This window comes from Lactuca saligna, chromosome 4 (assembly GCF_052625555.1).
Source record: "Lactuca saligna cultivar CGN05327 chromosome 4, ASM5262555v1, whole genome shotgun sequence".
NCBI lineage: Eukaryota > Viridiplantae > Streptophyta > Magnoliopsida > Asterales > Asteraceae > Lactuca > Lactuca saligna.
Window position 1 is genome coordinate 24,345,082 of NC_136420.1, and position 17,147 is coordinate 24,362,228.

A 17,147-nucleotide genomic window follows, 5' to 3' on the forward strand; every position below is an offset into this window, starting at 1 on the left:
AAATTGATTAAACAAAATATTAAAGAAAACAAGAACATAACCATAAACTTCATCTTTTGATTTCAATAGATAAACCCATGTAGCTCTAGAATACTCATCAACTATGGTCAAAAAATACCTAAACCCTTCTGAGGTTGTCACTCTATAGGGTCCCCAAACATCCAAATTAATTAACTCACCAAGTTTAGTAGTAACATGTTGACTAACATGAAAAGACTCTCTAGTTTGCTTAGCCTTATGACATACATCACAAGGTGGCAGTACTTCATTACCAAAATTTTGTTTAGTTCTTAGAGATCCTAAGGCTTGATTAGAAGGATGACCAAGTCTATTATGCCAAGTTAATTTGGACACACAACACATAGACACAGAATGATTAAAACTACATGAATTACCTAAAGGTACACTATTAATGTAATAGAGACCCCCAGATTCTCTACCATTCCCCACCATCTCCTTTGATTGTAAACCTTGAATTTTACAACTATGTTTATTAAAAACAACCTCACAATTACTATCTTTACAAACCTTATGATTAGACAAAGAATTGGACATTCATATTGCCATTTTTTTTCAATTTTAGCTGAAGTACCATTATGATGACTAACAAGAAGATCTAGTTTAGACACATCCACAGTGTCATGAAAAAGAGACTCAGAAACAATCATATGTTGATTAGCTCCAGAGTCAACAATCCACTTTAGAGAACTAACAGATGAATTAAAAGCTTGAAACAAACAAGTACCCATATTAGCACTGGCAGAAGTTTCCTCATTAAGTTGTCTTTAGTAAACTCCTTAGTAAACTCTGATTCCCCATTAGAATCAGGGGCACTAGAAGGGATAGTACTCCTTGAGGTAATAGTAGAGGAATTGGCAAAAAAATATATATATATTTCTGATTATTAGATTCATTCCTTGATTTAAAATCCTTAGGATAACCAATTAGCTTATAACATTTCTCAATTGAATGACCCTTAATTCCACAATTTTTACACTGAATAGATTGAGTTTTATTTTTATTAGTGTTATTGAAACCAGATATGTTATTAAACCTGCTATTAAAAGTAGTAGGTTGAGACTTAGACAAAGACTGTGAAGACTGAAGAGAAGATAAGGATCCATTTCTTTGAATAGATTCTTCTCTTGACAGAATAGAAAATGCAGTTTTAACATTAGGTAAAGGTTTCATTAGTAAAATATGACTCTTTACTTGACTATAGGACTCATCAAGTCCAGACAAAAACTACATAAGTTTCATGAGATTAGAATGATCTTTTAGCTTGATAGAAGCCGCACAAGGGCACTCAGTCAAACTAGTAAGACCATCAAATTCCTTCCACAAGGAATCAAGTTTATTAAAATAATCAGACAAAGAAATTCCATTTTGTTTAAAAGTATTAATCTGTTGATGTATATTAAACACAACTGAACCATATGTTTCAAAGAGATTATTCCAAATATCCTCAGCCACCTCAGAGTAAGCTTGACTCTGATATATAGAGTCAGAAATAGAATATAAAAGCCAGGAACATACAACAGCATTAGCCCTATCCCACTTAGATATTTTTGACTCATCAACATTAGTTTTCTTAAGAGAACCATCAATAAATCCAAGTTTATTCCTAGCTTTGAGATCTTTAGAAATAAAACTCTTCCATAACCTAAAATTTTCATTTCCAGTTAACTTTGTAGTAACTATTGAAGTAATAGCATTATCAGACGGGTGAATATAGAGAGGATCATCAAAATTAATTGACTCATCCTTTCCACTTCCACTCGTTGTAGAACCAAGATCCAGCTGAAGCGGGGTCACCAGCCATTTAGACAACAAGACAAAGAAACAACAAATAACACCACAAACAAAATAGACAACAATACTGATCTAATGTCCAAATGGTCACCAAGTATGTTAGGGCCCAAGACAATCAGTACAGTGTCAAAAACAAATATATTGCAAGAACCTAAAAAATTAACTGGTATATGCAAGACAACCGGATCACCCAATCAGAACAATGTTAACAATCAAACAAGAAAAAAAAAAGAAGGGAACAAGAAAGTCCTCACAGAGAGTTGGAAGGAACTACAAAGAATCGACTCTCTATATCCGTTCTCTACTAGGGTTTATCGGTGATCAAACCCGACCCCTAGAGAGTTATTTCAGACTAGAGATTGGTCGATATGATAGAAGTTTGAAGACCGATAGAAGCGAAGTCCTAATACCCCAAGTGTTTGTTTCACCTTCACTTGTTACCTGCAACAATCCAAAACAATCTCGCAGTACCAGGATCTTAAACAAAAAACATAGAAATGAAAAAGAAACGGAAAGATCTACACAAGAACAGAACCCTAAATCAAACAACAACAGGAATGATCTACACAAGAAAGGGAATCTGAAAATACCGTTCTGAGATTGACGATCTGATGACGGAAACCACAATCGAGCGTCTAGAACAACAAATCGGAGCCTGAAAGCTCTGATACCATCTTAAAAAACACAAACGCAAGAACTTCCCAACTTGAACAGTTTATTCACTATAAACCAGATCGATTATACATCAACTTACATCAGAAACCTTGCTACAAAAACACTCTCACTCAGATGAAAAGAATAAGAACAAGATCGAACTTATTAGATACAAAATTATGAAACCCTAATCTGAGAAAACCCTAACACAAAACGAGAGGAAATATGAGAGAAAATATCTTTTAATCTGATGATGATCTCTCCCAAATGACAACAGATTCAACATTAAATACTTCGGATATATGGAGCAACCCACAAACCATCAAAGATCCGCACATTAACCCGAATCATTCTTACCTGAATAAAACTTACACAATCTACCCACAAATAATACAATCATACACAATGCATCCTTTAACAAATTAATTTCAATTTGTTAACTACCAAGTGTATTTTTAACAATAACTAAAGTCTTGAATCCAAACATCACCAAAATAATCAAAAAACAATGATATCTTCGCACAATAAGTATGTAAAGTTCCTGTTGTTAAGCCTTGAACTTTTTTTTCACTTAGCAGATATGTAGATTGACTGTGAGTCTTGAGTTAAAAGCAATGTTAACACCAAAAATGAAGAAAAATACTAATGCCACACCAAGGGCAAAATAGTCCATATAATTAAAAGGGAAGACATGTTTTCAAGTTCTCCACTATATTGAAGAAACAAAACCATTATTAACTTTATAATTTTAAAATGTAAAGCATTTAAAGCAACATCAAAAGTCCTTATGACATACTGTTATGTGAATAAAAATGTGGAACCAATGAAATTCCCATAGCATAAAAAGCACCAAAATTGAACGTTAATTCGATCATCAGATATTCTCTTCAATAAAATATGAAATTAAAATTTGAAAGAGAGGTAAAACTATCTATATATACCATTTACAGAATTCATTGGATATATGTGTGGATCCACATGAAGTGAGAGTAGAGTAAATGTAATTTGTAAATTTACAATACTCAAGTGGTGAAGGATATTGTAAGCATCCCCTAATAAGATAGCAAATTTGGAAACTTCCCCAACAACAGAGAATGACAATACCCTATTCAAAATTAGGACCATCATCATTTTTAATATGTTATCAAAACTCTCAGAAGAAAGAACAGAGTGTAACTATAACAGTTGTAATATATAAAACTTTTGTTGCTGATTTGATTTATCTTTAACTAGAAAACTTGAAACGGGTACCTTTACATTCTTATCTAAAGCTTTAGCATATAACAGTTGCAATATATGAAAGATAATTTATAGTAGAAATTGAATCAAGCTGTAAATTTTGTTACCATGTAAATAGAAGATCCTTGTGTCAACCAACAGGCGTGAAATCCATTTTGATTTTCAAGAACCATGGATCAACCGCATCTTTTTTACCTATCAAAATGAATTCAAATGTTTTTAGGATCAACATAGATTTCATTCAACATAGACTATCTTTGTTATGAATCCAACAGTTAAACAAGAAAACTGCAAGATGAGTGATACATTGGACCTTTGCTATTATTAGAATCACAAGGTTTGAGAGCTGATCAATCATATCTTAGGCCCTACCTTCATCATCTCATTCTTTTTCAGAAAATAAACGAAAAAGACTTGCCACAATAAACTGGTAAAATACCCCTTTTCTTTGTTGTGATATGTCTTTGCTTTGCTGGAGAAAAAGTGTGTTACATAATAACTATGAGACAAACGTACAACATAAATCTCCATGTATAAAGAACATCAGCTTCTTGTATGTGGTTCAAAGCACATTCAATGCTCTCATGAATTGCAAGTTTTTCGCTCATTTCTATAGGAATATAGGACAAGTATGGATACTAACTAAGCCTAATAACTATATATAATCCTATAATACACTTTTCTGTTGTATATATAACCCTGCCTGCATAAGCAAGAAAAAAAAAATCATAAAACTTATGTAGGTTATCCATTCAACTTTATATGTTGTTAATGTTAGAAGAATCTACATCTAACTTCATAACAAAAACCATTATTATACCATGAAGCTAGTGTTGCAAATGCTTTCTATTGATATTTTTCCTATAAATGATATTCATTTTTATTTCATTGTTTAATAGAACAGATTATTTAGTCAAAAAATAATAAAGATTTAAATTAGAACTTGATTAAGGGGGATAAAATAAGTGGTTATGATTGGAGAAAAAACAAACTTCCACTCCAATCGTATAACCTTTTCAAAGGCTGGTTGAAACAGTGAAAATCTTTACAAAAAACCTCCCATTGTAGGTGCTCTAACTCTAAGTTAAGTTTTTCATTAAAATCAGAAAGAAAAAAAAAAACTATTAAAAGCCGAAATAGAAAGAAAGTGTAAGAGGGTTTTTGTAGATGTCACCACAGACAAAACTCAAGAAAAAAAAAAGTTGCTGGTGAGAAAGTTTATCATTTTTCATCACCACATAGTATGTTCAAAAGTTTATAACTTTTCAGATAAATTTCAAATGTTACAGGATATGGCAATCATGAAAGAAGTGACAAACAATACCTTGTTCATGAAACATGGTCATTATCAAAATGGACAAAACAATACCTGCATATCTTCTATCCCTGTTAGAAAAGTAAAAGTTAGACAAACGTGTTAAAAGTTGAAGCATTAATTTACATAAATCTATAGTCCAAACTTGACAACCTAATTAAGGAACATTCAGAATGCATAAACTAATTAACATCTTACGTAATAAAGTAAGGTTGATGACTAACTATCTTATATAGAAAGGATTCATCTACCTATATGACACCCTCAAAGCTTCAATGCCATCATTAAATAATATATCACAAACAAATGGAATAAGCAATTTAACTCCCATTGCTATTTTCTTAAGTTGTGAGAGATATCAAGAATTGATTAGCTGTCGTTGGAAGCCCTGAAAATTAAAAATCAAAATATATTTAAAAGTACAATGCTTCTATAATAAAATCAAACTCCAAATCATAATTGTTAACAACCTACCCATTAATTGATTCTACCTGCTTCTACTCTTTATCAATGCCACTCCTATGAAGAATCAACAACTCAAACATAAATCAATCACAAGGTTAAGTGAGGAGAAGATGTTTATTGGTAGGTACTAAAGAAGATTACTTGTCTATTTACCTGCAGAAGAAGATTAATTGATCATTAGAAAACTTAATTTAATGCAAGATTCCAACCACTAAAGATATATATATATATATATATATATATCTGCGAGCTTTCCCATAACCTCTATCACATGGTAATCTCACTCCATCAATATATATCAACTCTCAATTCAAATTTCCATTTCAAAGTAGTAATCATAAAAGAAAAAGAACCGAGTAGAAGAAATAGTACATCTTCCATAAACATAGACCAAAGTGACTTTTCTTTACAAGTTTTAGTTACTTCCTTTGGCTGTTTATTTGTAGCTTAAGAAATTAAGCTCAGGACCTGAAAAACACATGCATGGTAGATTTAAGCTTTCAAAAATTATTTCCGTAAGCATCATTCTTCGATTAGTAAGATTTAATGAATATTATATTATAATATAATTTAACTAACCTAAATTGTAATAAAAAAAGATCACATTTTGGATATGTGTAGCCAAGACCATCAAGAAACAAGAGTTTGTTCGAAGACATCCTCCTAATTAACAAGGGAAAGGAAGACACAAGAAAATTATGAGTAAATCTTGAATGAAGTTTGATTTGAAAATTATGAGTAAATCTTGAATGAAGTTTGATTTCAAAGCCAAAAAGATAAATCTTGAAAATCTTATATGAATTTTTTGTCAATTTTTTTTTTTTTCATTTTTATCATTGTAAAAGTAAAATTGATAGGAAATGAGTATTGCTGGACCCAAATACCCCATGTTTTGAAAACCGGACCGAACCGGCCGGTTCGACCGGTTCAACTGGGAACCGATCCCGAATCCGGTTCTTAAAGGCCAAAAAACCAGTATTCGTGTAAACCGGTGAAAACCAGTGAAAACCGGTCCGGTTGAACCGGTAAAACCGGTAATTTTAAAAAATATAATTTTTTCATTTTTTGTGTTTTTTATATAATTAAATATAATTATGATATCATCCGGTTTTTCCGGTTTTTGAGACTGGTCCAACCGATTGGACCACTTGAACCATCGAACCAGTAAGACGACCAGTTCAGTCTCCGGTCCGGTTTTTTAAACCTTGCAAATACCATTTAAACAAGAATTTTATACGTTTTGTCTAGAAGGCCCAGTAAAGGGCAAAACAGGAAATTCACCTAGGTGGGCTAGGATTATAATAAATAGAGAGAAAGGTCACAGTAGACGGATGTCTGGAAAATTGATAGTGTAATACTTTGTATTGGCTCTTAAGCTTTGGCTGAGAGAGAGAGAGAGAGAGAGAGAGAGAGAGAGAGAGATTCCCTGGGCAGTCATTTTAGATTCTGTTGATCGTTTAATCAATTAGTCTATTTCATCATCTTCTTTGTTTTCAATCGTTCTTTGTTTGATCCTTTTTCATCAAACCCTAATTTCTGTTCTTCATCAAAAATCAACTCTGAGAACAATATTATGAAAAAAGAGTAACTTACACTGTCATAAATTTCTCCAAGATGAATATGCTTTCCTTTTGATATCTTTGGAATTTGACCTGTTCTAGTGTTAATCAAAGAGTCTTTTAGCTAGTTGTTCCCAGATAGCTCCTTCATCAACTATTAGAGTGTCAGGCATAAATTGTAAAATTATAGTTCCCCTGTTCTTGCTCATAACTCATTTTATGTGGCTGTTCATATCATCATCTGCAGCCAAGGGACAAATGGTTAGCAACTTAGCATACGGGTTTTAAGAAGAAAAATATCTACCCCTCTGAAGTTGTTAATCTAAAAACATACTCTAAGCAATCAATGTCAAACAAGTTTGGTATTCTAAAAGTAAAATGTCTGGATGGGTTAGATTTTCAAAGTGAAATTGTCTTAAGAGGACGACAAGTAACAGGTAAATATTTGTATAGGATATATATGGAAATTATAAATGCTATAAGTGGTTAGATTAGAATAATATAAATTCTCAGTAAGGAAATAAGTAGAAGTACGCTGTCTTAATTGATTAATGTTCAATGCATATACCAGGTTATATTTTTAAAATATAAAGTTACAACTTAGAGTACGATGCTACAATTGGTTAGATTTTGAAAGCATAACATCTTAATAAGACAAAAAAAAAAAAAAAAAAAAATTGAAGTTGTAATGCTATAAATGAAAACCGAAAACAAGTATGTTTAGTTTTTCAAAGTACAATGACTTAATACAACAAAATTATAGTACAATGTTTAGCTTTTTTCCAGATTTCTTAAACTCAGATAGCCACAAAAGGGATAAATACAGAAATATGAGCCTAATAAAACCCCAGGATGGCAATGTTGTTGTTAGCCAACAATATTGTAATAAGACTAAAATCGAGTAAACAAACAGAGTAAACCTAACACATTATCAAAGAAGTATTTCATTAGTAAATGCAATGGCAATGGATGAGAAACAATGAACATCAGGTGATGGTCTTCCATGATCACATACACAAAAATAGATTTCACATTGTGTGGTTGTTCATCATCGTCTGCAGCCAAGGAATAAATGGTTCTTTTGAAGTGACCATAAGAACAATGAAACAACATTTGATAAATGTTATGTTTTATAATGTCTAAAGATTAAAAGGTATCAAAGTATAATTAATGGTTAGATTTCAATATACAGTTTCTTAATAGGATATATAACAGTGCAAGTATAATGATATAACCGGTAATCAAAATCAAACAAGTTTGATATTTTAAAAGTAAAATGTTCTGGATGATGATCATATATAACAACTGAGAAAGGTAGAAACACATAACAGCAAGAAATACCTTTATACCACCCAAGCCATGGGAGAATCAATCAGTTAGTTGATTAACTGTCATTGGAACCCCTGAAAATTTAAAATCAAAATATATTTAAAAGTCCAATGCTTCTATGTGTGTGTCACCATAGCGACTTTCTTTAGAAGTCTTAGTTGCTTCCTTTGGCTGTTTATTAATTTGTTGCTTAAGAAAGAAAGCTCAGGACCTAGAAAACACATGCATCGTAGATTTAAAGTGTCATAAATCATTCACTACAAGAAAAGGGACTTATAGGGACGAACATTGTCGTCTCTATAGGTTCAAAAGCAAAGCAGCTTCAAGGCTTCATCAATTTAGCCACTAAACTATTTTATTTTTTTCTACAACAATTAAACAACTATACCTTTTTTATCGTTCAAAAAACAATCATCCACAAATAAGCCACTACTGCTAATTTGATAAAACAGTTGTCCTTTTCTGTTAAGTGTAAAATAATGAATGTAGAACCGATTTTTATTTTTAACTTTTCAAAATCAAGTTGGCATTATATACATAATACCAAAGAGATATATATGTACCTGGATTTTGAGATCTCTTCTCTAGGAGGACGTTTACATTTCTTCCTCTTCTCAAAAGTGGCAGGTTTTTCTTCTTGTTTTTTTCATTAGGTATCTCCACCAAAACTGACAAGAGTTAAGATTACACAACAAAAGACAGATGTTTAGAATTACTAAATTAGCCTCAAAGAAAACCTTTTTGATGCAGTGAGCAATCATTGTCCCTGTAGGCGGGCACTCTTCTACTACCTATTTTTGATGATAAGTTTTAATGGTTTTTATTTTGAGCATTTTTCTGACTCTTGAATGAAAAGGACAAAAAAAAAATCCAAGCTTTTGTCCACTGCATCAAAAAGGTGGAATCAGAACTAGCTCTCTGTTTGTTGTTGTTTCTTTTTTACTTATAAAATGTTACCTTTTATCCCATTTTAATGATCACCCATTTTGCTCGGACTCCTTTACTTAATTAGCAACTCCTTTCCAGCTGTATTGGGTTTCCCAACCCAGTCATTGATTCAGCCTGGCATAACAGAAGGTGATAACTGATCATTAAAAAAAATTGTAATTAAAAGGGCACTAAACCTCAACAACTTAGCAAGTGCATGTATCACCAAGTTTCTTTAAATAATTACATGGCATGAGTGTGTGTCTGAGTATGTGATTCATTCATTCTAGTTCTTTTAACAAATAACAAACAGTACACCATAAATTATTTACCTCAACTTCTCCACATTGCCGGATAAAAAAGGGTAAACAAGGGCTTTCACTTGAAGATGCTCCTAAATTAAATTAGAGTTCACCACACTCATACTGTGTTCAAACCCTTCAATCTTTTCTAAGGAACGACGACTTCTCTACAGATCTTATACCTCCATCAAAACAATCAACCTCAAGAACACTTACAATAATTTCTTTTATTTATATTCTACTTCTACATTTGCTTCAAATTAACCATTACTACTTTCATATCCTTTTTATATGTAAAAACTTACAATCTTTTCCCATTTTTTCAAACATGCATGCACTTGCTTACCGGGAGAGACATTGCACAAGCCTTGAGAATTCCTTTGCAAGGCATTATGTTCAGATAACACAGAATCAAGCATCGTCCTTTTGCTCCTTCAAACCATATTTTCAAAATTTTAAAAACAAATCAATAACATTCAGTTCAAGTGTATTACTTGAGAGAGAAATTTACCAAAACTGCAGGTTTTTCCAAGGAAGCATTGCCTCAGCACCAAATAAAACGGCTCTGCTATTAACACATCAACCTGTACACAACAAAAGAAAAGCTCTTATTAATTGTTGGAAAAAACAACTAAATAAACCACTTGATTGTTACTTAAAGTGAACAGAAGCGCTTTTTCCTAAAATGTAGATGGAGTAACCTTCTTTTGATGAGTATCATCCATACTCCGTTGTTGTTTGTTTCCTGTTGCTCATAACTTCTACTCGATCCATTGATGAGTAACCATTTTCATCAGCAAAAGCTTTCAAATATTGGAAACCCTTCTCCCGAATACCAGGAAACAATGATATTATGTGTGCACTCTTGGAAAGATGAGCAATGTTGATTGTTAAAAAAACAATGTCATCAGAACCAACACACAAATGAGACTCTTTCTCTTCCAACTGCAATGCAATCACATGAAATTCCACATCATGTGTGTATTTGTATCATAATTGATGAGACTTGAGAAGGAGAAAGAGATTTTACAGCATGGTTTATGGCCTTTTAACATGGAAAGCCTCCAGTAGCTATCCCCATAGTGAGACTGATGTTGCAACTTCAACAGCATACTCAAGGGCATGAGTAATCAAATTTGTAGGAAGCTCATCAAAGCCATAGCCATTACAGCAAAGGACTTTTGACTTTTGTATATTGAGGAATTATGATCTGTAAAGTTGGTATAAGCTACCATAAACTTGAACGAGCCTTTAATTAATCATGTATACCTGCAAAAACCCATGTCTTTGTAAAGGATCCACCAAGACCAAACATAAAAGTGTCTCGTATGCACTACTGGAGCTGTTGATTATATCATCATCTTCTCCCATGCCTATCAGATTAATCCCCTCATCTTGAAGAACATCCAAGAGAAGTTTTGCATATATGATAATGACAGGAGGGGTGTGCAGATGTGCATTAAAAATCATCATACGCATAACACAGAAACCTAGATAAAAAAAAAACTGGTGTAAATTTATAATTTCAAAATGATTCCAAAAACTAGAATTTGATTTTGTACAAGTAGGAAGATATGGATAACTATAAACACAACATACCTTATGGAGCATCAAAAATATCATTTCCAAATTCACCCTTGGTTAGCACTTTGTGATGAATAGTACCAGAAACTGCACCTGTAGGATCCTAAAGCTTAAACCAACAAAATAAGTAACTAAAAGTTAACTTACATAAACAATTTCTTTACAAGTTTTAGTTGCTTCCTTTGGCCATTTATTTGTTGCTTAAGAAACAAAGCTCAGGACCTAGAAAACACATGCATCGTAGATTTAAAGTTTCAAAAATCATTTCATACATCGTTATAAACTACCTATATGAAGCATATAAGAAATACATGTATACCATAAGCATCATTCTTCAATTAGTAGGATTTAATGAATATTAAAATTTTTAAAATAAGTTGACTAACCTAAACTGCAATAAAAATTATCACGACAAGAAACAAAAGTTGGTTCCCAAATATCCTCCTAATTCAGGGAAAGGAAGACAAAAGAAAATAACAACAAGTAAATATTATTATTTGAAGTTTGTTTTCAAAGCCAAAATGATTAACCTAGACATCATCAATAAACATGTATTTCTGTAGTCATAACAGTTAAAATATATAAATATATAAGAAAATGAATTATGTTGTAAGCTAACCTCCAGAAGTACACCACCATTTCCTGTATTGCACTATTGTATATCAGCTGAAAGTCTCCATTTTAGGTGATAAAAATAATCAAGACTAATTAATAAGTGAAGATAAAAAAATAAATACAAGATCTTGGTGAAATATCCAATTTTAATTTTCAAGAACCAACTCATCTAAGTACAAAACCTCTACTCCATGGATCATCCACAAGATGAACATCTTCTACCTATCAAAATGAATTCAAATGTTTTATATATTATATGTCTTTGTGATATGAACTATATAGATAGTTAAACATAAACAATAAACCAAGTTCAGTGATCACCATTTCTGAATGTCATCTACGTATTCAAATTTAAAACCAGCTAAACATATAATACTATAAATAGCCCAACAACTGCCATTAAAAAAGCAAATGTATTGAGTCTATATATATATATATATATATATATATATATATATATATATATATATATATATATATAAGTTACCTGAAGCCTAAGATAAGCAAAAATTGGAGTCTCCAATAGGTGGATCAGTTTATCCAACTGAACCAAAAACTTTACATTAATATCCTCTTCGGTTAGGGACTGGATCACAGAACTCGTATGCTCGTAAGCCTACAACACAATATAAAAAATTATCTTATAAAAAAAAAAAACTGATCCCCTGGTTTTTATCATGTGAGAAAGAGCATAAAAGAATAGAAAATTATTTTCTGAGACTTGCCTGTGCTAATAAGCAAAGACTTATTATGGCCATTGATGAATGGCTCCATGATGTATAAAGTGAAAGAAAAAAGTCTTTTCCAGCAGCATTAACTAATGAAAGCTTTAGAAGATCTCGTAGCTCAGCCAATTCAGAAGATGTAAGCAGAATCAAATTCAAAGCCTGAAACATAACAATAATAATAATTAAAAACAATAATATTTATAAGTTGAATATATAACAACAGGTGGCAGTTTTACCTGAGCCAAAGTAGATGCAAAGTCCAGGTCAGCATCCCCTTCAAGAATTGTGGAGAGTTCCCTGTATACCCTTTCAGCATCTAGAAGCACACATAATCTCCGGATTATCAAAGCACCACGCCTAAAAAAAAAAAAAAGCGAATGGCATTTAAATGAGAAAAAGAAAAGAAAAAATAGAGAGCTTACTTTTCAAGGAGTGCGTTATCTGTTCGAAAATTATGAACTAAAAAGACAACAAGCAGGTGAAAGTTATATTCATCTTTCGCTATGCGCGCATGTACTTCAAGAACCAAGAGGACTACCTGTGAAATTAATTAAAAACAAAAATATAATAGAGCTATAATCAATATGAGAAATAATAATAATACACATTATGAGATAACAATAGTAAAGATTACCTGATCGGAGGGATCTGATAGTGCTTTCAAAAGTGTGTCAAAAATATCATTTAAAAAGGACAACACCTGTGACACATTAAGGTTGACCAGAATGTTGACCACTACATAACTAAAAACTACAATATATGTATTCTGATGAATGGAAGTTTACCTCTGAGCGATGTCTATTCAAAAGGGCTGAAATCCAGTGCAATGATTCAATTCGTGTAGCCTCATATTCACTAGACAACTGTCTGGTAAAAGGGTAAAAAAGGAAATGCTAAATACCAACATATATATTACAATTTAGAATAACAATATAAGGATATAGACCTTTTTGCAATGGACAGAATTGCCCCTACATCAAAACCTTCAGCTGGGTCAGCCTCAATTGCACGAAGCTCATCATTTGTTTCACGAGCTACCTGAGAACCATAAATAACACAACAATTACATTACATATTAAATGTAAAAACATTTACATTTTTTTAAAAAAAAAAAGGGGAGTATAAACTTACAACTCGTATTTTCTCTTCTTTATCAGCTATGCATGGCAAGATAGCTCCCAATATATCAGCATAATAAGGAACAAGTTGATCTCCACCAAGTTTTACAAACTCATTTATCTGCACAAAATCCAACAAATACTTCAACAATTTTTTTTTTTAAAGTAAGGTTGAAAATTGAGAAAGTATTCTTAGTTCTTACCCATGTGATTGCAGTCCAACGAGTAAATTCATCAGGGGAAGATGCACGTTGTACAAGTATTTCAGCCATTCGACCATAATCTACAGACTTCAAGAGTAGCACTGCTACAGTCAGAAATTAACAAATAAACAATACAATTAAAAAAAAAAAAAAAAAAAAAGGTAAGATTTCATAAATGATTATGATATCTTGAAAGAATTCTTACTGGGGAGTTCTTGATTTCTTCAAGGAATTCAGAGAGTGCTGAGTCAGCTTGTTGTCGGATTTCAAGGCTGGAATCACTTAACATATTAAATAGACCTGATGAGAGCTAGTCATGTCAGTTGACTTCATAACACAAAAACATGTAAAAAAAACTGGCTGTAAAATTAAAATAACATTTTTACCATCAAGAAAATCAGGAAGAAATCCCAGCATATCAATGTCTGGAACACTGTCCAACACTGTGATCCATCCCACCAAAAATTGGCGAACATATGGATTCAAGACATTCATACGCTCTCTCAATAATGGTATAAATTCTTCAATGCTGACCAAAAAAACATTAAATTATTAAAAAAAAAAAGCCAAATATTACAAGGGTTTAAGTATTAAAGAAAAGATGATCACCTGAACTGATCGCTCTCTGTCACAATGTCCTGTTTCCAACAAGTAGCAAAAAGTTCAGAAGACTGATTAACAGGCATTACAAAAAGAAAAAGCTGATTACCTTCACAAGTCTATCTAAAAGATGAGCAGCACTTTGTACATTGGGATCTGAGTCTGCTGAAAGCTTACACAATGCATCGAATATCTTATTGAAGTGTACAATGAACTCTCCTCTCACAACCTGCAAAAAGGCATGAAATAAGCTCAAAGTGTGTGGTATTCAAGGGGTTGGTTGCATGGTTTGATGAGATCATAATTCTCTCACCTTGGCTCATTGGCTAGGCCTTTGAGAGACATATTCAACCCTGAGCAAGCAATCATCCTATCAGAAGATTGTATGTATTCTCCATTTTGTTTCATTCAATCCTCAATATCAATCATCCATTGTTTGTTTATTCTGCTTCAATTCCTCATCACTTTGTTATGAATCCAAGAATTAAAACAATGAATATATTATTACCCTTCTCTCCCTCCCTCTGCTGCAATATGCTTTTCAAGATCCTTACTTCTCCATAGTTGCCTCGGTAGACTTCTACCTGCACACAGTTAAAGCACCATCAAAAGTACATTAATTAATTACAGCTGCCTATCATTTACAGTGTAAAAAGGTTTTTTTTATTTTTTTGTTCATCTCCTTTTTCAGAAAATAGTTGACATAAACTGCCAAAATACCTTTTCCTTCTTGTGTTGTGTCTTTCTTTCCTGGAGAAAAATACCCATTTTGCCTGATTTCTACATTTTCTTCATAAGTTCATAACAATCCCTGTGCCTAACAGGGCATATTTGGCTCTTTCTCCAACTACCTTGAAGCTGTATATAAAACCATGTGTTGATAAAATTAGTTTTCTCCATACATTAAATTTATTTGTACATACGAACAATCATGTCTCCATAGCAGAAAAACCCTAGAGTAAAAAAAAACCTACAAGAGTGAAAGCAATGAAAAGATGCAGACCAAGAACCCCAACGAAAAGATCAACAAAATGCAATTTCTCTTTTAAGTTGTAATGCGTCTGGTAAATTTACTAAAACTGACAAAATCAAAGTTTACAAAAAAATACGTCAACCAAAAGATAGAAGAGGAACGCAGGGTAATACTAGAAACCCCAATGAGAATAAAAAAACAGCAATTAACCTATGATTCTTTCTTAATCAAACATAAATTTTAATTTTACAAGAAAATTAAAATATCATAATCACTACTAGAAAACCCTAGATAAAACTTACATCGATCTTGATAACTTCTTGGACTAGACAGGTGAATGAGAGTCTACTGCAAAGGTTGGGGGTCTTTTGGTCTCCTGCAGTGGAATTACATAGATCGCCATGGGTCTCTGAATATTTTAATTAGATTTGTTGATAGCGGAATGACTGAAGAACGCAACCCTTGTGATTTCCATCGGTGTTTAGATCTCCGGCAAAGGATGGCGGAGCTACTGGAATCGCTATGTATCTGTGACTCTTTGGGGTGTTTTGGGTCTGTTGGGAGCGGGACATCCGAAGAAGAACGTATAAATAGCGGGAATACTAAGCCAACCTTTCAACTTCTAACGGTTAAATTTGATAAAAGCTTTCCAAAATTAAGATTAAGATCTTGCTTATAAAGAAAGCTATATATTAAATCTTATACTTATTATTAATATCTTTAATTCTTGTTTTTGTTTTTGTTGAGAAGAACTTAAATCAAATAAAATGTTTATTTATATATAGTTTTTGGTTTTTGTAATGTTAAAATATTTTATTAGATACAAATTAATAATGAAATGTTGTAAACAAATATATATAATTGATTGATGAGTTTCAAACAATTAATAACAAACTATGTCAACATGGAGTAAATTAAAAAAAAAAAATCATTTATTGCATTTGTTAGTTATAATTTTAATTAAGGACTAATTGCATAAAATCAATATAATTTGGTCAATATCCAATTTAACCATCATATATTTTTTTTTTCTTTTAAATTATCACTAATGTTTTCAAATAATTTTATCGCGATCATTATATTTGTTGCTTTCGATTTTGCATGTTTTTTTCTATAAAACCGCTAAAATTTACAAAAATCCAATTGCAACTATTATTGTTTATTTGTTTTTTTTAAATAAATTTATTATTTATCAATGACATTCAATATGAATCAAATATTGTAACTTCTTTTGTTATTTATAAAAAAAGCCATCCAATAAAACCACTACATTTTTTTAAGTAAATATATAAAAATTTACACTTATTTTGTTATTTATATGAATAAAATATTGAAACTTCTTTGCAATCAAAGATTATATGAAATTTTTTTTCTACATATACATTTTTTTTTTTGAATGGCAGCTTGATTGATTAGGTGTTAGTATTACTACTCAAAATTTTGTTAGCACCAAGGATCAAACTTGTCATCCTTATCCTCGCAAACTATGAGGTTATTACCAGTTAGGTTATTCCTAGTTGGCTTCTACATGTAAATTTTGACTTAGTGAGTGTAGTTTTTGGGTCACATACGGTGAGTGAAAGAGTGTCCAGATGGATCCATCAAAGGTTGAATGATATAAAGAAGAAATTAATGTTTTTCCAAAAATGAATGAGTCCTTATGCATTTTGGTCCTTCTTGTATAAAGTAAAACTCCAAATCTTAACGATCATGAGAGGTTGAGA

At 31.8% G+C, this 17,147-nt stretch overlaps 1 protein-coding gene across 22 annotated transcripts; it reads right to left on the minus strand.

Annotated features, from left to right (window-relative positions):
• Positions 1-1,936: 1,936 nt before the first annotated feature.
• LOC145041396 (protein VAC14 homolog) lies at positions 1,937-15,995 on the minus strand. Of its 22 annotated transcripts, none has more exons than XM_078989444.1 (38): positions 15,726-15,995; positions 15,171-15,308; positions 14,959-15,034; positions 14,764-14,895; positions 14,560-14,679; positions 14,460-14,488; positions 14,237-14,379; positions 14,056-14,150; positions 13,851-13,937; positions 13,661-13,768; positions 13,476-13,567; positions 13,315-13,396; positions 13,164-13,229; positions 12,952-13,067; positions 12,766-12,886; positions 12,527-12,688; positions 12,289-12,417; positions 11,984-12,023; positions 11,806-11,828; positions 11,202-11,289; positions 10,872-11,092; positions 10,633-10,812; positions 10,304-10,547; positions 10,114-10,186; positions 9,949-10,034; positions 9,633-9,784; positions 9,331-9,435; positions 8,937-9,041; positions 8,386-8,447; positions 7,079-7,285; positions 6,065-6,148; positions 5,858-5,953; positions 5,495-5,638; positions 5,272-5,408; positions 5,075-5,091; positions 4,145-4,177; positions 3,813-3,900; positions 1,937-3,571 (listed from the first exon to the last, which is right to left on the minus strand). In XM_078989444.1, exons 7-20 carry the CDS (start codon positions 14,343-14,345, stop codon positions 11,203-11,205), a joined length of 1,317 nt encoding a protein of 438 aa, XP_078845570.1. In that variant the 5' UTR covers positions 14,346-14,379; positions 14,460-14,488; positions 14,560-14,679; positions 14,764-14,895; positions 14,959-15,034; positions 15,171-15,308; positions 15,726-15,995; the 3' UTR covers positions 1,937-3,571; positions 3,813-3,900; positions 4,145-4,177; positions 5,075-5,091; positions 5,272-5,408; positions 5,495-5,638; positions 5,858-5,953; positions 6,065-6,148; positions 7,079-7,285; positions 8,386-8,447; positions 8,937-9,041; positions 9,331-9,435; positions 9,633-9,784; positions 9,949-10,034; positions 10,114-10,186; positions 10,304-10,547; positions 10,633-10,812; positions 10,872-11,092; position 11,202. The 22 variants fall into 22 exon arrangements, with proteins under 22 accessions (XP_078845570.1, XP_078845566.1, XP_078845568.1 ...); XM_078989440.1 differs by having other exon boundaries at positions 4,078-4,177; XM_078989442.1 differs by having other exon boundaries at positions 5,030-5,091.
• Between the last annotated feature and the right edge of the window lie 1,152 nt (positions 15,996-17,147).

What these genes read in the sequence shown, in the direction of transcription:
- LOC145041396 (XM_078989432.1), bottom strand. Translation starts at nt 14,345, where the DNA reads ATGAATGTCTTGAATCCATATGTTCGCCAATTTTTGGTGGGATGGATC. An exon ending in ATTCTGTCCATTGCAAAAAG is followed by an intron (nt 13,397 to 13,475) that starts GTCTATATCCTT and finishes CCCTTTTACCAG; the next exon opens with ACAGTTGTCTAGTGAATATG. An exon ending in GATAACGCACTCCTTGAAAA is followed by an intron (nt 12,887 to 12,951) that starts GTAAGCTCTCTA and finishes TTTTTTTTTTAG; the next exon opens with GCGTGGTGCTTTGATAATCC.